The sequence below is a fragment of the Oryx dammah genome, unplaced genomic scaffold (assembly GCF_014754425.2).
Source record: "Oryx dammah isolate SB20612 unplaced genomic scaffold, SCBI_Odam_1.1 HiC_scaffold_27, whole genome shotgun sequence".
Taxonomy (NCBI): domain Eukaryota; kingdom Metazoa; phylum Chordata; class Mammalia; order Artiodactyla; family Bovidae; genus Oryx; species Oryx dammah.
This window is the reverse complement of record NW_024070211.1, coordinates 42,499,179-42,521,770: the sequence shown is the minus strand read 5'-3', so window position 1 is coordinate 42,521,770 and position 22,592 is coordinate 42,499,179. Positions and strand designations below refer to the sequence as shown.

The window sequence follows — 22,592 nt, the reverse complement described above, 5'->3', positions numbered from 1 at the left end:
GAATTATTTCTCCTAGTCCTAATGTCAATACTCTGTGAGTAGAAACTAGATACAAACCGTGAGATAAATGGCATGCTATAATTAGTAACTTTTAAATCCTCATCAACATCTTTGTTTTTCTGTTAATTTTTTGTTTGATGCTTATCACTTGTCATGGTGATACACCTACTAATAACATTATATCTTTTATTTTATATTTATATATATATATATAATGTTGAAGAAAATCACATTTTTCAGATATTCGTCTATTGTTATTGTTGCTAAGTTGCATCCAACTCTTTGTGACCCTGTATGTTACAGCATGCCAGGCTCCTCTGTCCTCCACTATCTCCCAGAGTTTGCTCAAATTCATGTCCATTGAGTCAGTGATACTATCTAACCATCTCATCCTCTGCCTCCACCCTTCTCCTCCTGCTTTCAATCTTTCCCAGCATCACCGTCTTTTCCAGTGAGTCAACTCTTTGCATCAGGTGGCCAAAGTATTGGAGTTTCAGTTTCAGCATCAGTTCTTCCAATAGTATTCAGGGTTGATTTCCTTTAGAATTGACTGTTCTGATCTCCGTGCAGTCCAAGGGACTCTCAAGAGTCTTTTCCAGCACAACAATTCAAAAGCATCAATTCTTCAGTGCTCAGCTTTTTTGATGGTCCAACTCTCACATCTGTATGTTTCATCCACATACATGACTACTGGAAAAACCATAGCTTTGACTGTACAAAACTTTGTCAGCATAGTGATGTCGCTGCTTTTTAATATGCTATCTAGGTTTGTTGTAGCTTTCTTTCCAAGGAGCAAGTGTTTTTTAATTTCATAGCTGAAAGTTTTATAAATCAAGTCTATATTATTAGTCAAATATTCAGTCCAGTATTGCTCTGTGTGGGAATTATTTGGTCTCTTTACATTGACTTTGTGTATTTCTAATTAGACAATGTTAAGATATATTCTTACATTAGGCACATATTTAATCTTTAGATACCAGATATTATTCAGGATACAAATTGAATTGGGTGTTAAAGTATGAATAGGGATTTTGATCAATAATAAAAATAATGATAACAACGATAATTATAATAATAGCTAGGGGCTGGACTTTATTTTTTGTGGCAAGGTACTCTGCAAAGTTTTTTCTCATTTATCAATAATGCAACAACTCAAAAGATGGGCTAAGAATAATGAGGGGATGCTGAAGTTTGATGGGCTTCTGATTTTGGCTTTATTACATACTGGGCAGGTAAGCCATCTAACCTTTTGGTGTCCCCAGTTATGGAAAAAAATAATAATAATGTAACTTAGAGACTAACCAACAGAAAACAGCAGCAACCTCTACAAGGATGTGAAAAACACCTGAGATAATACAGTTTGCTATTATATGTTTAAAAATAATAAGTGCTCAATAAATGTCCACTACTATCCTCCTTATTATTCAAGATAGATAAATGGTTGAGGCTCAGAGAAACTACATAACTTCCCTACATTTAGAAAGTGGTTTGAACTCACATAGTCTGGCTCCCTGGTGGCTCAGACGGTAAAGCGTCTACCTACAATGCAGGAGACCTGGGTTTGATCCCTGGGTCGGGAAGATCTCCTGGAGAAGGAAATGGCAACCCACTCCAGGATTCATGCTTGGAAAATCCAATGGACCAAGGAATCTGGTGGGCTACAGTCCATGATGTCACAAAGGGGTCAGGCACGACTGAGCAACCTCACTTCAGTCTGGCTCCAGAGTCTAGATTCCCAACTACTGTGGATTCTGAGAAAGGAATGTATACAGTGTTACTTTGATACATTTATTTATTGTAATATGACTGCCATTGTAATGACATTTCTCACATTACATAGTTATAGTGCTCTCATTTAAATGAAAAAAAGAAAAAAGAAAAAACATTCCAGCATTTCCTTTTGATTTAAGCTATCTTCCAAGCTAGTATTGCATTTAAGTGAATAAATATGAACTAGACTTTCAAATGGAAGACTGTTTGAAGAAGAGGGAGTTTACAGAAGAGTTTTCGCCAGAAACCGTATAATACTTGAGTCTCCCTCCACTCCCAGCTCCACCCACCACAACACAGGGTTCAGGCACTGTAGTTCCATAAACTATGCCTTCTCACTGCTCTAGACTGATTTGATTGAAGGATTCTGACTTCAACTAGACTATAAACAGACTCAGGACTATAAACAAATGTATAATTCCTGCCAAGGGAACTAAATATTGCATATCCACTAGCAATGGATTTCTCTCTGTTGAGAGAATAATATGGGATATCAAATTGTAATCAGATTATGTGGGGAAAATGAAACCAGAATAAGTTTAGAAAGGTCCATGATTCCAGCAGGGCCAACTTTATGGGTATGTGACCTGTGCGGTTCCTCAGGGCCCCATGCTATTGCCATCTTGGAATTCTTTCAATGTTTTGAACAAGGGCCCCGTACTTTCATTCTGCACTTGGCCCCAGAAGTTATGTACTTGGTCCTAGAGTCATGAGTTTAATGATCCCACACTGTAATCCCCCGGTCTCACCCATTCCACAGTAAGAGTATCCTCATAATGGGACTGCAAATTTGTTCCTTATTCCAGTGGATCCCTTCAACTGGATTATACTTAAAATGACCCTGTTAGTTTATGCACCTCTAACATCATTTTCCTGACTTCTATTACTATCTTATTGACATACCACTTATTTAGCTTATCTATATGGTGGATTAAATTTGTCCCAGGTATATATCTTTAAGTTAATTGTGTGTATTTATAAACAGACCTTTTCATATTTTTTAACAAATTAACTCTGAGAATTTTTGTTTCCTGACTCATTAAGAAGTGCCATACAGCTTCCATGTTGTAGATGAAATGAATGTCATTAAGTCTGAAATTTATTTGAAGGTGGTATTAACTGACAGAACAGATTGGATGACAGAATATAACAGAGTATGTTGGTAAGATAGAGAAATGGAGCTACCTAGCCAGTAGTCATTAGGGCAATGTCAGCTTACCTATGACAATTATGCTTCTAAATAAACAATGAAAAGGAGACTTGGGTGAGAGTTAAAGACATGCATACATTATTTTTTACACATTATTACTGTAAGTAATTATTTTCTAGAGTTTTCAATCCTTGGCAAAATTAGGGACAGGGAGACAGTTTACGGGAAAGCAGCAAACATAATTGGTAACTTGATGGTAGGTGATATAGAAGACATGTTAAAGAATATTAAAGCTAAAAATTTCTCTTGTCTGGGGGATAAAAAATAACAGAATTTTAGAGCCTTCGATAACATAAAAATTTTTGAACAACTTCTATTATATTTTTACATTTTAATAAATTAAATATGTGGAATTTAAACATAAGGATTTTACAAAAATAATGACAGACATTTGGATTATAAAACCATTGAAATATTAAAATTTTGTTTGTGATTTCTTCATTGTAATAGCTTCTGTCCATCTGTATTTGTTTAGAATATGAATGATGATTTAAAAACCAAAGGCCTATCAATCAAAACATTTCCCACCTGCTCTCTCTTAAGGGATTATCAAAGCAGTAAATTAAATGAAACCAACATTGTTTTACTGTTTGCCCATCATAAAGTATTACTGGTTCTAGATGAGTGCCTGTTCACAAAGGACCTTTGAAGATTTAAAGGAAGGTTTTAAGTGAATGGAATACCATACAATGAAAAAAAAAAAAAGATAAACTGCCAAAAGGAAAATTTGAAAAGTTAAAAAAGACAATATATTTAAATAGCCCAGTTATTTTGATAAGAAACAATAACAGGAAAATGAAAAGTAAAAGGTATAAAGAGAGAATCCATTGAAGAAACAAAAATAGCTTATAACAATATTTTCAATATAACTAATAATCAAAAAATTAACCTTAAACAAGAGGATATGATTTTTTTCTGTAAAATGTTCAAATAATGAGAAAATGATAGTACTCTGCAAAAATAACCCCTACTTTCATGCACCCAGAATGGCAGAATAAGCTAAATTATAATATGGCTAATTATGCTATGAACTATCCAGTCATGAATTTTCTTTATTTTCTTTATTTTTATTTTTTTTTTTTGCAAACTAAAATTAGAGAAGATTGCCTACGAGAAAATGCTAAGTGAGAACATTAGAAAATGAAATTGTCTGCTATATAGTATGGTTTATGTAGTGTTAAGGTGTATCTGTCTATCTATGTGTGTGTGTATATATATAAATACTTCAAAAAGAAGACCAGAGGAAAAACAGAAACATTGTAGCAGTAGTTTTCTGGGATTTGAGCTGATCCTGGTGTCTTTTCTACTGTGTGTTTGCAGAAGTCTTGGAACCACATCCTTTGAAGTTTTGTTTATTTTCCCTCTGTCCCTTTCCCACCACAATCCCCAAGAAATAGGTAGCACATACACAGTTGGCTGCAGGGCACTGGTGGAGGCTGTGACCCCCCATGCCTTCTTGCCCCCATACTTTTCTTTATCCCTGGAAGTGGCAAGGTGTAAACAAGAGACCCTTGGTTTAGGAAGTATTGGCATGAAGACTGATTTTTGAAATGAAGTTATTGTGGATGGTCATGGCCACCTGGATTTTGGGGGCCAGTCCTCATCTCAAAACTTACATTCCATTTTTGCCGGTAAGTAGACTCGGCACATATTACTTTTTGAGTTAGCAATCGTAGTTTTTATGACTACGGAATACGTTTTAGATATTTTAAGAAGGCCTTTTGCACTAATGTTAAAATTTTACAACTGACTAACAAAGACCATCTTTCCACAATTAAAGATAAGACCTAGGATAAAACTGCTCCTGGAGGAGGTAACACACCTCCTGTGACTGTAAGCAAAGAACAAGGACCCCAGGCTTCCTGTCTTCAGGCCCCAATTAGCGAGGAATCATTCTTTGTGATTTTAATACACCCACAATCATAATTACAAATCTTGACATTTAGAGGCTCCCAAAGTCAACACCCATCCCAGCAGGGTTGGCCACATTATCACGAGTTAAGGAGATGTAGGGCAATTAGAAGCTAAAGGAAAAGGTTAGCTCTACCACTCAGACAGAAGGCGTGCAGGAGTTAAATCCACCTGCGACTGCAGTGTTAATTTTTTTTAAATATCGGCTTTGAAGCCTTGTCACCCGTGACAAGGAGGATCTGAGTCGAAGTGGAATGTTCAAGGGGAGTGTTTTCTCGTCCCTCAATCAGACTGCACGCTGACCTTTCTGTCGTCTCCACCAGTTGCTTACCTGTCTTGAAATCCCAGAGAAGGTAGAACATCATCAGACCTGTCATGAGGTCAGTCAGCCGGGGCTCAGGCCAATTTGCTAAATGTGTCTGTGCTAAAGAGGCTGTTCCCTCCCAGCCTGATGAAATGAAGCACCAATTAATCACCGGCTAATTTTCAGGGAGTTGTGACCTTGCTCATATTCGTAGTCCACTCACCACTTTGCCTGGCTTTGGGGTTCTAAGAGCAGGACGATGAGGCCACCTCAGGGGCACGTGAAACTGCTAAAACTTGTGTTTGAGGCTACCAAGGTGACAGGCTAGGGGGTACCTGCCTCAGGCCAGCACTGACCTAGCTTATTTAGAATATTCTGTGTGGTTTACAACTCCTAAACATAATTGCGTATAGCTCAAGTGCATGCAAAAGACATTCTCTGAAAATTTTAGGTCTCATTGTTTTTTCTATCAACCTATCAATTTTATATCTGTCTTTATAAGGTGGTGGCTTTGCCATTATTCTCCACCAAGGTTTAAGAGCACAAAAGTTTCTTTTCTTTTCTTTTCTTTTTTTTTATGAAATAGACTGCCTATTTGTAGCCAAGTCACATGAATTAAAATACTTGTCAAAATAAATGAATAATATGTTTGTTATATTCATGACTTAAAATCACATTTGATTGCTTACTCATTAATCCACAAAATTAAGCAATACACCCTGGATTGCAGTTATTAGCACAGATAAGCAGGCTTCTTCTAACAGTCGAATCTAATGGAGAACACTGTACAGTTATGTTTGTTTCAAAACTAGGTATCCGTTCAGTTCAGTCGCTCAGTCGTGTCCGACTCTTTGTGACCCCATGAATCACAGCATGCCAGGCCTCCCTGTCCATCACCAACTCCCGGAGTTCACTCAAACTCATGTCCGTCGAGTCAGTGATGCCATCCGGCCATCTCATCCTCTGTCGCCGCCTTCTCCTCCTGCCCCGAGTCCCTCCCAGCATCAGGGTCTTTTCTAATGAGTCAACTCTTTGCATGAGGTGGCCAAAGTATTGGAGTTTCAGCTTCAGCATCAGTCCTTCCAATGAACACCCAGGACTGATCTCCTTTAGGATGGACTGGCTGGATCTCCTTGCAGTCCAAGGGACTCTCAAGAGTCTTCTCCAACACCACAGTTCAAAAGCATCAATTCTTCGGTGCTCAGCTTTCTTCACAGTCCAACTCTCACATCCATACATGACCACTGGAAAAACCATAGCCTTGACTAGATGGACCTTCCTTGGCAAAGTAATCTCTGCCTTTCAATTTGCTATCTAGGTTGGTCATAACTTTCCTTCCAAGGAGTGTCTTTTAATTTCATGGCTGCAGTCACCATCTGCAGTGATTTTGGAGCTCCCCAAAATAAAGTCTGACACTGTTTCCACTGTTTCCCCATGTATCTGTCATGAAGTGATGTGACCAGATGCCATTACCTTAGTTTTCTGAATGTTGAGCTTTAAGCCAATGTTTTCACTCTCCTCTTTCACTTTCATCAACAGGCTTTTTAGTTCCTCTTCACTTTCTGCCATAAGCGTGGTGTTATCTGCATATCTGAGGTATTGATATTTCTCCTGGCAATCTTGATTCCAGCTTGTGCTTCTTCCAGCCCAGCGTTTCTCATGATGTACTCTGCATAGAAGTTAAATAAGCAGGGTGACAATATACAGCCTTGACATCCTCCTTTTCCTATTTGGAACCAGTCTGTTGTTCCATGTCCAGGTATGTTAATGTGCAAATCTGTTTTACAGTTTCTTTTAAAGAATATCAAATAGATAAATGTAGTCCACAAGGAAACAGGGTTGCTTTTATGATGGACTAAGTGGATTTTAGATGGATAAATTGTAAGATCAAGTGTTTAATTGAACCTCAAGGATGGGCAGAAACTGTTTTACCCTGTGTATGGGACCATGCATGTTAATGGAGGTTACCTTTATTTCCACATGGATAGAAAATTAGGACACAGGGAGGTGGTACCCACATGAAAGCGCTGACATCCATATAAGAGAAGTTTTGTTTCTCCTCTCAAATATAGCAAGGAATTCAAATCACTCATTTACCTGACCTCTTTCTCTCTGCCATGTACCATAGTAGAAGCATGGCATATCAAGTCAGTTGTACTTTCATTCTCTGATATGTAGAATGGGAAAAATGGGGCTTTTCTCATAGAATTTCTGATGACCCTTAAGCCATATATGTAAGCTCTTCGAACAGTGCACGGTGGTGTGTTAGTCATTCAGTCATGTCAGACTCCTTGTGACCCCATGGACTGTGGCCTGCCGGGTTCCTCCGTCCATGGAATGCTTCAGTCTTGCATATTGGAGTAGGTAGCCATTCCCTTCTCCAGGGGATTTTTGCAACCCAGGGATTGAATCCAGGTGCAGGCAGATTCTTTACCATCTGAGCCAGCAGGGAAACCAGTCAAGAATACTGGAGTGGACTGCCATCTCCCTTCTCCAGGGAATCTTCCTGACCTAGGGATTGAACCAGCGTCTCCTCTGTCTCCTGTACTGCAGGTGAATTCATTGCCTGCTGAGCTATCAAGGACGCCCACCTGCATAGTGAGGGCTATAAAGTATTTGTTAAATATATTTTAAATGATGTGACCCGTAGTTTCAACTAGCTTTCAGTTTGCTTTCAGATAGAGGCAGGTAAGTCAAGGATCTTTGTATCATGTGACTGGTGGTGACGAGACAAGGACACAATATTATAGAAACATCACAGGACCTGATGGAAGATCTCAAATGGAAGGCTTGAAATTCATTTTGAAAGCCATGAGAATATATAATGAAAAAGAAAAATGAGCTGAGGTAGACCATTCCAGATTTGTGTGATGGAAGACTTCTCTGGCAGAAGTGTTGTGGGTAAATGTCAGGGGACTGGACTGGAACTCAGAAGTGGATTGGGGCCCTGGCAGTGGATATGCAAGTACCTGGCCAGAGGCAGCATGGCATTTTGTTGTAATGGGATAAGCCCTGCAGAGGGATAGCACCCTTACATTCAGCAAGTGGCTGCCTCCAGGGGTCTGTTGACTATGTATCTCTGATGGCCGTGATAGCACTGGATGTTGACTTAAGAGACTGCCAAACTATATTTCTGAGACAGTTACAGCTTTGGTTTGGCTACAGAAATGAAATAATAGTGTCAATGTTACAACATTGTAAATATGTATATGCTTTATAAATGACAAAATATTTTCCATATGCTATTATTTTATTTTTTTCTGGTGCCAGAGGTAACTTGTTTCAGATAGAATAATCTTTCAAAAAGGCAGATTAAATGTGTATGATTTAGATGAAAATAGCTTGAAGAGAAAGTCATTTATGTGTTTATGTGTGCATGTTTTAAAACAACCCAGGTTGTATCTTCATTTATAATAATGTGCACTCTCCCAAGACTGTCAGAGTCCTTGGGATTGGATAACATTAGTTAAACACCTAGTGATCGGCTGGGTAAATGGCCAACAAAGCCAACCAGTGGATTGGCATCACCCAACAAATTTAACCCAAGTATTTTCCACTTTCTTTGTCTGTTATTTTTAATATGTAAAGTTCAGAGGCAGTGAAAATATTACTGACAAGGCAGGTATATTGAATTTTTTTATATTTCTGACACGTCTGACATCCTGATGGTGATTGAGACTTTCTCCTGGTTTTTGTGGCTGTTTGCTTTTTCTATAGCTGCTTCCAGGTTGTCTACGGTTAGGGCATGGTGACTGCCAGCTGACCGCCACTGAGACCCTTTGCCTGACCACTGCTATGGAGAGTGAAGGACTCAGAGGAAAGGGCTTCGCAGGCTTTCCTTGTGTGTATTAGATATGAGTACTGAATGGTGTTTCATGAATGGTGAGCTGTTATTACTAAGGAAAGTAAAGAATGCCGCAAGACAAATGCAAGATTCTCTTAAACTTACATCATCTTGGAAATTTTGATTCAAGGTAGTTATGAAAAAATATGATTCAGTATAAAACGTGTTTAATGTAAACCTGACTTTTTAGTAACTTACTACATAATTAAAGTAAGCAAATGTATTTTTGGCTGATATATGGGTGACTTTATTTAGGCACATTTTTGTTATTTTCTTTAGAATGAAACAATGCTGTAAAGTTTATAAAGTTCTCTGTTATTGATTTTCAGTTTGGAGAGGAAATGAAAATTGGTTTAATCTCATTTACTGAATGTCGTTTGAAGTTTCTGAGAATCAGAGGTGTTACATACTTCCTCTGAGGTTGCTAGACCTCATAGTAGCATCTGATGAAGATGCTAATGTGAGCCTGTTAATTTTTAAAATCCAGATTAAATGCATTTAGCTGGCTGTCAAAAATCCTATGAAGGAAAAAGATCCATTTTCAAACTTTTAGGTGGCATAAAATTAGCTCAATAGCCAGTTGTTATTTAGTTACAAGCAGATGCATACATTTAAATGAATTCTGCAGTTTCACTCTCTTCCCAAAGGTGATAATGTGTTTTCCTCTACTTGTGAAATTGTTGTAATTTCACACTCTTACTTAGATTTAATTGTGTTTATTAAGATTTGAGACAAATGATTCCAATTTTATTTTGTAGGATGCTGCCTTTGTTCTTTGTCTTTTAACTCCACTTGACAGTTGTTGCTAACATGGAATATGTATGAAACAGTTAAAAAAAAAAAGTAGTATGTTGTTAAATTCAACAGTTGAACCCAAAGAACTCAATACTAAGCTTTTCTTAGTAGTATGTTAGTTCATTTGACATGTTATAAAATAGTCACATATTTCTCAATGTAATTACTAATCCAAAAAATACTTTTGTAAATATAGTTTATTATGTTCTGTGAGAATTTAGATCGCTTTTTTATTCTCTATGTAGACTATAATATCATCAGATTATGAAAACTCAGACTATAAAAGTAACAGAATGCTATAGGCTGACGACAGAGCAAACCACATCATGAATATTGAGGGACTCTGTTATAAATGCACTTGGTGACATTTATTATTAAAATATTTACTTGTCTGTAAAAACTAAAGGCATTGTATATTGCTTCGAGTTATGGTAAGAATAGAAGAGACAGCACAAGCCATGTACTGCCAGGTGGAGGAACCGCACTGCAGGTGTAAAGTTTGTGTGTTCTTGGGTGATGAAGAGCAAGGAAAAAAGGAAAACAAAAATCACCTATTTGATGTGTTTGATCTTGATACTTTCTCTGTTCCTCTGTCAATCCTGTGATGAAGAGATTAAAGAGAAGCAACAAAGTAAAAGCAGAATAAGAATAAACAAATCAAGTGGGACTCAGTCTGGGAGTCAGGGAACGCTAGCTATGAGAGGAAAAGGAATCAACGTTTAACCTTCCATTGTGTACCAGGCTCTGCGCTAAGCATTTAGGCATGTTAGGGATGTCAACAAGGGCATTAATATTCTACCTCCACCCACCACCCCACTCACTCCCAAAACACACCTATGCATGCACACACTCAGCTTTACCTTGTTTGAGTATAAAAATAGGTCTGAGTCCTTGAAGAGATATCGATGATGTGAGATTGTGAAGCACGTGGCTCTTTTGATCTTGTCTGTTATTCCAGGTCATGGATATTGTAATCAAAGCTCTTTTATTTCCTTTTGATCAATGAGGTAGTTGTTGTTGTTGATTTTAATAATACTTTGACCTTTACAAGTTAAATATGAAAAAGATTGAACTATGTTTTTAAAATAAAGCTTATACATGATATATTTTCTAAGCAAATTCTAGTTTCAGATGTTCCTTCCTGATACCCACTGGGGAAGGAGTAGTCAGGGGATACTTGTGGTTACCAAACTAAGCCTAGTCTTTGAATTAGGAACACATCATCATTAGCAGTTGAGATGTAGTTATTTTTTAAAAAAATATGTGCACACCACATCAGTGGGTCTATTTCCATGTGTTTTCCTGAGTTCATTTCAGAAGGCAGGTATTTGCCTGAGAAATACACTCCAGTTTGACCTCTCAACAGGTGCAAAACACATGAAATCATTGTCTTATTGTGTACATGTGTGCTAATTTGCTTCAGCTGTGTCCAACTCTTTGCAACCCCATGGACTGTAGCCCGCCAGTCTCTACTGTCCATGGGATTCCCCAGGCAAGAATACTGGAGTGGGTTGCCATGCCCGCCTCCAAGAGATCTTCTCAACCCGGGAACTGAACCTGTGGCTCCTTCTTTGCAGGCAGATTCTTTACTGCCGAGCCATGAGGGGAAGTCCTTGCTTTAGTATTACTGGCAATTAAAGAGAAAATCTTTTCCTGTTAAGTCAAACATGGAAAGCTGGTAAATATTTACATGAATTTGTAAAATAAAAGCTGAGTGCTTCAGTTTTGAGCTTAATGGCAGTTCAGGCTGTTCTTCCACTCCCCTGGAGATTTATTCACATTTGTTTTTAAGCTGCTTCTTGGGACACATTGAGAAGCTTCACACCAGACAAATCAAAGTTGCCTATGAGAAAAAATCATACAAGGGCATGTCTGGGGCCACACTGCTAACCCTGCCCATCTCTCCATCCACATCCACCTTAGTTTAAACTTCTACTCCTTCAGAAACCAAATCAGCAGATATTCTCTTTCAAAAATGAGCATGAAAAGGAAAGAGAAGACACATAATCTCCATTTCTAGAACAGAAGCAATATCCCCTGGTGTTGACTAGAAAACAAGGAATGTCTTCCCCATAATAACAAAATGGAGACAACAATAGTAATGGTGAGACTGCATTGAGCGTCATATGGGTTTATATTGGTCATTGATACTCTTTCATTAATAAATAATTTTAGTGTTCTAAAAGCACATGAAAAATCTAGCTACTTTTCATTGTTATATTAGGTATCATTTTTTTTTTTGCTTCATTTCACATATTTTCACAAATATATGTTGGATGCCTATTATGTCTAACTCACTTTTCCAGGCAATGGAGTACAGCAAACAGCAAAACTGACAAAAATCATTGTCTTCTTTGAGCTTACAGTCTAGTAAAGTTTTCCTAGGGAGTTTTACAGGGAGATGGGCAATAAATAAGACAAATACGAGAAGACATAGCATTGAGGGGTGACAAATGCTATGAAGAAAAATGGAGTATGTGAGGTGTGGGAGTGGATTTCAATTTAGATAGTGTGGCCGGTGAAAGCCTGACATTTCAATAAAGATGTGAAGGATCGAGGAGAAAGCCATGCAGGTATCTGGTGGAAGACTGTATCAGGGAGAGAGAAGAGCAAAGGTAAAGACACAGAGAGGGATAAAGAAGAGGGCAGAGTAGGATAGAATCCTGAGAACAAGGGAGAGATAAGAGATCAGAACCTTCACTGGGAGCCCGTTACCATACAGGGCATTGGGAGGATTTGGGCTTCATTCTAAGTGAGGTGAAAAGGTTCTGATCAGAGGAGAGATGCAATCCACCTTATGTTTGAGCATGGTCATGCTGGCTGCCATGTTGAAAGTGGATGGAAAGGGAGCATGTGTGGAAACAAGGAGCCAGGTCAGGAAGCCCTTGCAGTAACCCATAGGAAAGGCTGTGATATCTGGGTCCAAAGATGTGACAGCGAAGGTGGTGAGAATTGGTCAAGCTCTGAGCATATTTTAACATTTGTTGACAAATTGGATGTGTGTGAGGTGTATGAGAGATAATGAGAAAGGGGGATGAGAAAGAAAGAGGGATTAAGGCTTACTCAGTCTTCATGTTCGGAGAAGGCGATGGCACCCCACTCCAGTACTCTTGCCTGGAAAATGCCATGGATGGAGGAGCCTGGTAGGCTGAAGTCCATGGGGTCGCTAAGAGTTGGACACGACTGAGCAACTTCACTTTCCCTTTTCACTTTCATGCGTTGAAGAAGGAAATGGCAACCCACTCCAGTATTCTTGCCTGGAGAATCCCACGGACGGCGGAGGCTGGTGGGCTGCTGTCTATGGGGTCGCACAGAGTCGGACACGACTGAAGCAACTTAACAGCAGCAGCAGCAGCAGCAGTCTTCATGTTAGGTTAGGCAATTGACCACATGAGGCTGGAGTTCAGAGAAGCTCTGGGTTGGAGATTTAAGTGTGAGATTTACCAGCGTACTCTTATATCTTTGCCATGAGACAAATGTAATCACCAGGCAAATTTAGGGGTAGCCTTTTTAACATTTTTAGAGATAAGGAAAAGGAAACTGAATGGAAGGGCCAGGGTATTGAGGATAAACCTGAGAAGTGGTGTCCTGGAAGGAAAGTAAAGAAAGTCATTTAAAAAGGAAGCAATGATCAACTGTGTCCTAAAATCAAACCAGAGACATGACTTTGAATTTAGCACTGTAGAGATTGTTTTTGATCTTGATAAGAGTGGTTTCAGTGAAAGAGAGGGGTTAGAGCTTGGCTGGAGTGGCCTCAGGAAAAGAATGGGAGGGTGGAGATTGGAGACTGCTCTGTGGGCAACTTTAAAATTTTGCTTTAGATGAAAAGTGAGAAATAGGGTGGTATCTTGAGGGGTGAGTCCGGAAAAGGCTGTTTTGTTTTTTTGATGGGAAAATTAATAGCATATTTGTAGACTGACCTTCTTGTGTGTATCTGGGGATTAGATGCCTAAATGCTGAGAGAGATCTGCAGGGATGGGAGTTTTGATTGGAAGTCAAGTCTGTTTGAGCATATCATTCTGGACCATGGGGTCTTAGGGAAATGTCAGTGCTGTGTGGGATGACATGAGAATACTGGCATCACAGAAGGAGAGCAGACGGGGCACCAGAAGATGGATAGAGCAGCAGAAGAGCAAGGCCTCCAAATTAAATATTGCCTATTTGCATTTTGCATAAAGTTTAGATTACTGCAGTCTCTATAGTGTTGGTGAAAAAATCTTCCACATGCCACAGAAATTTAGTCTAAATGGAATCTTTACAGAATTGTTTTTAATAAAAATATAAATCACCTTTTAATGTTCAAGTCATCTCTGTGGGAGGAGTCATTTTGAATGGGTTCAATGGTGGAGGAAGGCCTTTTTCGGATTCATGGGGTCACAAAGAGTCGGATACGACTGAGCAACTGAACTGAACTGAACTGCCTCTGTTGAGGGACTAGAACAGTGGTTTACATTAATTAACATATCTCTGTAACACTGTTACCAGGAACTGGGTCACCAGTAATGTAGGTGTTCTGATGAATCAAGCAATCCAGCTAACAAAGACCTACAACATAGAGTTTAAATTGATTATCAATGTGGAAGCAAGTCTAAGACTGGGTATACTGTAGCTGTTGAGATGAAGACTGGATGGAGGGTCTCTTATCACCCAGCACCTGTGGTGCCAGTGGCTTTGTCTGGATGCCACTGATTTAGGAACTGATTCTCTTCTTTCCAGGAGAGACTTTATTTCATCCATTCATACAGACATCCAGAGGAGGTTCTGCAGAGATAATTCCTGTCAATCATGGGATTGGGAGACAGACTAAGCAATTAATTAATCAGAGAGTTGATGAGAGTTGGGGAGCCTCCAGGTCTCACTGTCATCATCTTTGAGAAAGCCACATATTGCCTGTATCTCTAAAGAGTAGAATACACATTCTTCGGGGCATAGCATCATCCTGGACAAACTGCAAATATTTCATAATGCAGCCTCTCTTTTTACAGCTTTTGTTTCAGAAAATGCTTACAGTGTGTTCTGAATCGGTGGAATGGCCCCTAGTACAAATGACTGTTTGTCACTTTGGGAAACAAAATCTCTTATCTACCCTGTGGTCCCACTAGGCAAACAGGTATAGAATTGTTAATATGTATGCTGTGACCTAATGTAGATATAATAATAATATGGAAAACAGTGAAGAAGCTTAAGGAGAGATGGTTATGTAAGAGACATAGATAATGATTTATGAGTTATCAATTTTAAGCTTCTGGATTACACTACTGATTGGTATTCTATGTCTTTCCCCCATCATTTCAGGTGCATAGGATATGCTAAGACTTAAGGATGTAGCAAAAAGAAAAACTTACGCAAAACTGTTTGTAGTACCAGTAAAATAAGCCACTTTGCCTTGTTGATTAATATATTAAAATGAGTATTACAAGTATGTGATAGAATTCACCAACATGCAAAAATTGAAATCATGTCACCAAAATAGTGATGAAATAGCACTTCTATCACAGTTTAAAAGTTGGTTTTATTTTTCTTTACAGGATTTAAAGTGTTAAACTCTTCATTTTGGACAGATGATTAGAAAGATATAATTCTCTTGATTATTTTTATACTAGAATAATCTTTCATTATTAATCCATTTAAGTCTTATCTCAAATCGGTTCATCAGTGCTACCAATTAAAAATAGAAAATGTATGTGCTCAATTTCAAGAATTAAAAATAATGCCTTGGGAGTAGCATTTTTTTCCTGTGGTGAGAGTATTGTTGGGTTTTCCAATTAAAGAAGTCTCCATACTGGAAATGAGTAGTCAATTATGAAAATTATTTTTGAATAGCCAATTTGCATATCCCTAATTGTATTCATTTCTTTTGAAAGACTGAACTTGAATTTATGATGTTTTGATTGGTTAACCCTGCACTGGCGTTATTAATACTATAACTAAGCCAACAAGGTTCCCTTATGAATGGGGCTTTGAATGCCTTACCTGAAAAATGTTTGAATGATAAGTAGGTTTGTTTTATTTAATGAATGAAAATATCTAAAGATTTACTAGCAGTTTTCTAGATTTGCATTTTGTAGACTGCATTTTATTGGATTGACAGTAACTTCCCTGAGCCACCTACTGCACTCACATTTGGACTTTTCCACATCAGCTTTGGACTTTTCCACTTTTCCAATGAGAGACATTGGAAGTTTCTATCATGATGCTGTTTGCTGCCCAAAAATGTAGCTTCATTCGGGGCTGTCTTTGCCGTTTATACAGCAGTGTTTGCACAATTACTTGATTATTGAATGTTGCCCATATTTTAAAACAAATGACTTGAAGACTGACAATTAAATGTTTTTATAGTAATGATGAGACACCTAGTTCTTCTATGAGATAAATTTGAGATGAAGATTGGAATAAAGTCCTGACGTTTAGTTTTATTGGACTTAAGCCAGTCAACACGGAGTTAGTCATGAAGGAAAAGACCAAAATTATAGGCATGAATACAAATGGGAAAACTACGTGTACAAGATATGCACAGATTATGTATAAATATACATGTGTATGTATGACTCTGCTTATTATAGTTGTGTCTAAAAGGACAATTAGCATTTTTATCATGTCTTTAGCTCTTTGACCCCGGAATGTTCTCTTCTACCATGTAAGTCTGTTGTTCACATTCTGCATATTCAGCTTTCATGTTTGACAATACTCTTAAAAGAAAGAGATGCTGATGTCCTGTTAGGCACATTAGGAAAGAAAGTGAGGAGGGGAGTGGGCCATTTCATTCCTTCCAGAAGGTTAGACAAAAGTGGATCTCTATTCCAGGAATATACAAACAAACTGTTAATTATTTCCTGACCGTGACCCCTTCAGACATAATATTGAATTAAGAGTTGTGATACAGTAACATTAAAGTTTTCAGTTTTAAGAGGTCTTTTATTTAAAAAAAAAAAAGGCAAATAAATATCACAACGAGCTAGATAGTTTCCACGTGATATGCGTGTCCTACAAAGTAATTAGTGTTACTGGATTTGTTTGTAGCTGATTGCTGTGTTTGACGAACAAGAACCACTCCACAAGATTGAGAGCCCCAGTGGAAACCCCACAGGCCGGCAGAGCCCAGATGCTTTTGAGACGGAAGTGGCTGCACAACTGGCTGCATTTAAACCAGTCGGTGGGGAAATTGAAGTAACCCCTTCTGCTCTGAAGTTAGGTAGGTGTATTTTTTAAGTCATCTGCTTTTCATCTGGTTGAAATAGATCATCTTGCTGTCTATGAGTTGCTTCCACTTTATGACTGACCCTGTTAATGTTTGCCTTTAAACTTGGACTGTCTTTCTCTAAATTATTTTTCACAGAGATCTTTGCAGCTGCTGATGCTCAGGCAATGGATGCAGTTTCTTCTTGAACTGCAGGTGAATCTGAATCGCATCTCCTTGACCTGACAGGGGAGGAGTTAGACTGTAAATGAGGAGCTTTGTCTGTAGCATACGTGTGCTATGTGTACTCAGTTGCTCAGCCATGTCCGGCTCTTTGTGACCTCAAGGACTGTAGCTCCCCAGGCTCCTCTGTCCAAGGGGTTCTCTAGGCGTGAATACTGGAGTGGGTTGCCATGCCCTCCTCCAGGGGTGCTTTCTAATCCAGTGATCAAACCAAGGTCTCCTGCATTTCAGGCAGATTCTTTACTGTCTGAGCCAACAGGGAAGCCCACAGCATGTGAGGACCACTTAAATGTTTTTAAAAGTCCCTGAAAAAAAGGCAATGGCACCCCACTCCAGTACTCTTGCCTGGAAAATCCCATGGACGGGGGAGCCTGGTAGGCTGCAGTCCATGGGGTCACTAAGAGTCGGGCACGCCTGAAGGACTTCACTTTCACTTTTCACTTTCCTGCATTGGAGAAGGAAATGGCAACCCAGTCCAGTGTTCTTGCCTGGAGAATCCCAGGGACAGAGGAGCCTAGTGGGCTGCCGTCTATGGGGTCGCACAGAGTTGGACACCACTGAAGCAACTTAGCAGCAGCAGCAGCAGCAGAAAAAAAGTCACTTGGAAAAAAAAAACTAAGCGTTATCAAGGATTCCAGGCTAGAGATAAAAGATCACTTCCTGTTTTAGACACTTTCTTCTCCACCAACTGTGTATCTCAAGATTTGAGGAGAAACATTTTGAAGTTAGTTTTTTATTTCTGTCCTACTGATTTATTCCAGGCAAGTGATTCTGTTCAGAATGCTCATTTGTTACATTTGTTTTGAAGGTGTTGGTAGAAAGAGAAAATAAACATTCTTCTAAAATTTTAGTGAATTTCTGACTCCAAGATAAATAATGTCAATTTTGGTAATATTTCTTAAAGATAATTTTAGGTCAGGTTAAAGCATAAAGTTTTGAAAATCCACTAATATTGTGTTACTTAAAACTACTTTTTATTCGTATTGAATGTATGCATCCATTTTGAGGACAGTCTAAGCACTGGTTATAGGTTAATTCTCAAGCTAGAACAGAGGTTGTTTTTATGCAAAACATATGCTTAAAATTGTAAACACTGTGCATAGTATAATTTTTGCCATTTGAAACAAAGTATATTGTAAAGTTTATTTTACATGCCAGGATACTGAGTATCTATATATTTTGTACTGATTTTCTGGAAAGCATCTATAGTACCTGTTTTAAACTAAACCAGGTGGAAATGAATGACCTGTCATCTTCATAATTTCCCTCTATCTTTTGGAAATCAAGCTAGCAGGCAGTTCTGCTGGACCGCAGACATTGAAGGGCTTAGTGGCAGCTTCTTTTCATCTGGAGCGAGGTTTGTGGCAACAGCAACCTCACAGCCCTATCATTCATTTGCATAATGGATGCCTTTTTATCCATTATGCAAATAGTATAGGAGGAAAATTAGGCAATAAGGGAAGACGAAAGGAGAAAATTGCTCTTACTTGTTTTAATATACTATTTATAAGCAAGCTCTGTGGTCTTCAAAAGTCTCAACCTCAGAGTATACTACCTGTGCCTGAGAATTTGTTTTTTCACCTTTCTCTTATGAGCTTTCTCAGGTTAAAAAAAAAAAAAGGCTATTTTTTCTTTAGCTTTTTCAGCTTCTTTTATTGAACCATCTGAGCAATACAATGTTCAATGTAGAAAGAAAAGCAAGTTGAAATTCCATATCTTTGAAAGTGGACTTTCCGCTTCTTCAATACTCATTTTGGATCAGACACAGAGAATAATATATATTCAGTGGTAATTATATTCTAGGCACAGACCTCAAGGCAGTGCACCAAGTATTCTAAACCCTGTACTCCTGGCAACTTATTCGAGCCTCATGATACTCAGTTGGGTTCTATTATCTCCTTTATTTAAGAGATGAGGAAACAGGCATTGAGCAGTTATGAGACTCCTCCAAGTCACATAGCTGTTAGGTGGCGAACTTAGCATTTGAACCCTTGCTGGTTCCAGGTCAGGAGTAATTGTGCTGTGCTGTCTTTCATATACTATTTGTAAAAGAATATATTGATATAATCTTCCGTAGAGTCATTTTGTGAATATACGCCAAATCCTGAAAATGCTTTACCCCTTGGCGTCAAATCCCGTTTCACTTAGTGTCATAGATGAAATGGTGAAATTGGCCAGCCTTCACTATTGGGTGGTCAGTGTTGCCTTCCAGCCATTCAGTCTGAAACGGTGGAGATCGCTGCTGTTTCTCCTTTTTCTTCTTATCATCCACACTTTCTTTAGCCTTCATGTCCAGGAGCATTGAAGCAGGCCAGAGCTTTCACATTGATCCGCAGTAGGCTCAGGATACTGCAGAGGCCTCAGACTGACCTCTTTCTGTACCACACCTGCTTTCCCCAATCCCTGCCTCTCCAGAGTGGCCTTCCTAAGTCACAAATCTGATTAGATAACTCCTCTGCTTAAACAACTTCCAGCAGGTTCCCATGTGAGAAGGACCGTGTCCAAACTGGTTAGTGAGCTGATACAGATGGTCCCTTGAAATTAGATGGAGAAATCTGGGCAGGGATGAATGATGAAGAAATCATCCCTTGTCTACTCTCATGGTTCTCTCAGACTCTGCACTTTACATTTCTAGAATTTTAAAAGCAAAGAAAAAAAAAAAGATCATTGTGTTTCTCAGATAGAGAAATAAAAGACAGAAGCAAAGCCACCAGCTTTGGTATCTGCCCATTCTGTTTTCCCTTCACTGTCCTCAGGGCAGGGTATGGTTATGGCTTAGGCACAGAGAGATGGGAGGGAGCTCTACTTGGGAGCAGATGCAGGGTCCATGAGTAGCTCTTCTGAGAGGTGGCCTGGTTGTACTGCCAGGCCCACCCTGAGACCTTGTTTAGAAGATGAATTGGGCAGGGAGGGAGGGCTGTAGTCAGAGGAGGGGGAGCAAGTGTGTTTTAAGTATTCGTCATCACGGAAGACAAATAAAATGCCAAACCCCAGCCCATCCTCTCTGCTTCCTACTCACTTCTCAGAGGCTACTGGAACTGGTTCTACTTCTCATGGGACTCCTTGGTCCAGACTGGTACAACAGACATGGGGCTGATTCTCCCTAGTTTTCTCACTCTTGAGATCCATTCTTGACAATGGGGAATTTAACCATGACTGGTTCACATGCTTTTTCTTACTTAAAGAGACACAGTTTAACAGATTTTGGGAATCAATACAGTCTTCTCTTTATTGGTGATTATTAATCACCAGTAGTGTAGGTTTTACTGATATTGAAATAAAAATGTACTCAACATTCAGTATAATTTTTATATCTCTTTTTCAAATACAAGTTCATCATCAGCAGTATCCTACTAAAGATTCACAACCTTCCTCACATGCATGCAGACAGTGGTTGGCCATACCTTTGTTTTCTTTATCTCCCAAGATAAAATAACTTATACACAGAACATGCAGAAAGTTCATTTTCGGGGACTCATACAGATCCAGCCCCTCATTTTCGGCCCACTTTTATTACTGGCCGCTCTTCCACAGTCACTTTGACCTACAGCTACCAGAAGCCACTTCCTGTTGTTGTTTTTAGTCACTGTCGTGTCTGACTTTCGCAACCCTGTGGACCGTAGCCCACCAGGCTCCTCTGTGCATGGGATTTCCCATACAAGAATACTGGAGTGGGTTGCCATTTCCTCCTCCAGGGTTCTCCCCTGTGTTTCCTGCATTGGCAGGTGGATTCTTTACCATTGAGTCACTTGGGAAACTCCACAGCTTGCCATTCACTGTTTGCTACTTTCTTTCAAACTTCTGTTTTGTAGTTAGAATCTCCTCCTTGGCTCTCACTCTTTTGCCTCTTTTCAACTTGGTGAAATTGTGTGCATATTTAAACTCAGTTTCAAATATGACCTTGTTTGTGAAACCTCATCCAAATCTTCAAGACAGTATGGTAAGTGTGCCATAAATCTATTTGTTAATTCTTCAACAAGGGATACAAAGATGAATAAACTTTCTACTGACCGAAAGGAATTCATAGTATTGCACCCTAAGTAAGCTAACGGGGAACATATTAAAATTTTTAGTTTGTAAGACAAATGTTAAATCAAGTGGGCAACCACATGATTCCAACTTCATTCATCTAAATTATTTAATACCATTTATTTTCTAATGGGTTTTCTAATGTAATGCTAAATGACTAAGTTCTGACTCAGCCCTACCTAGCAACTCTTTCTAGCACTTCAAGATTTTAATGTTTCTGAAGTTGACCAGTGCATTTTACTGTGTAGACTAGAGATTGCTAACCTGAGAGTCTATTTAATAAAAGGGAATGTCAAACAAACACCAGATAGAATAGCAAAGAATCATATCCACAGGGTCCTTTAGACTTTAGAATCATCTACTTTAGGAATTTTCCAAGTCTTATATGCAGAACCCTACGGTACTTAACACATTTTGGAATTTCAGCAGACATTTGATTCTAGTTAATAACATTTGTTGGGCATTTAAGTTCTGGATGCTCTTCTAATTTATTCACATTCACTCTTTGAACACATATGATTGGTTATGCTAACAGGGCAGAAAGGGATGCAGAGGGCTGTTGAGTAGGCAATAGAGAATTCTAATACCACTTAGAAGTCTTACAGCAAAGAAACCTACTTTCATTCAAAAGAATTGTAGCACCTTTTAAAGCAGCTTTTGTGAAAAGCTGGTCTTCTAATAGACAATTCTATAGAATTTCATAATAGCACTTTACTATACAATTAGCATTATTTTACAAATGACCAAGTGAAAGCTTAGAGAGATTGGTGTGTGCTCTGATGTCAAATAACTAGTTGGTTAAAAGAATAAAATTGGAACCCATAATACATTTCTTGGCTTTCAGCTCCGTGACATTTTTGTAGATTAATTTTGTAGGTTTCAATTATCTGATTATTTTCATACTAAATGAAATACAATAACACCTTATGTCCTTTTCAAAATGAGATAGAGTATAAATTACTAAATAGATACTGTGAATAGCTGTAAATAAAAAGGCTAATAGGGAAATAAAGACTAGAAAATTAAGATGAAGGAAATTACTTGTAAAATCTTCTGTGTCAGAAATGAATTTTCTCCTGTTTCTTCACTCCACGTGTGTTCTCACACATGTGCTTGCATGTACGTATGTGTATATATTTGAGGGGGGGAAATTGCACTAAAACAAATATGCTAATATTTGGAACACCTGGGTAATATTTCCCCATATTGTGGATACTTCTGTACTTTTTGACATTTCATGTATTTTCATGTTGAACCATATGTAAATAAGACAAATTATTGAGGACACTTAACTTGATGCTTGGAAGAG

The 22,592-nt window shown here is 38.6% G+C and overlaps 1 protein-coding gene across 4 annotated transcripts in view; it reads left to right on the top strand.

Annotated features, from left to right (window-relative positions):
- The window catches only part of PARD3B (par-3 family cell polarity regulator beta), a 1,152,049-nt gene that overhangs the window by 438,622 nt on the left and 690,835 nt on the right, over positions 1 to 22,592 (top strand). For all 4 annotated transcript variants that reach the window (XM_040228721.1, XM_040228723.1, XM_040228724.1 and 1 more), the window contains exon 3: positions 16,855 to 17,026. In XM_040228721.1, coding sequence (XP_040084655.1) covers positions 16,855 to 17,026 — 172 coding nt within the window. The remainder of the gene's footprint in view (positions 1 to 16,854; positions 17,027 to 22,592) is intronic.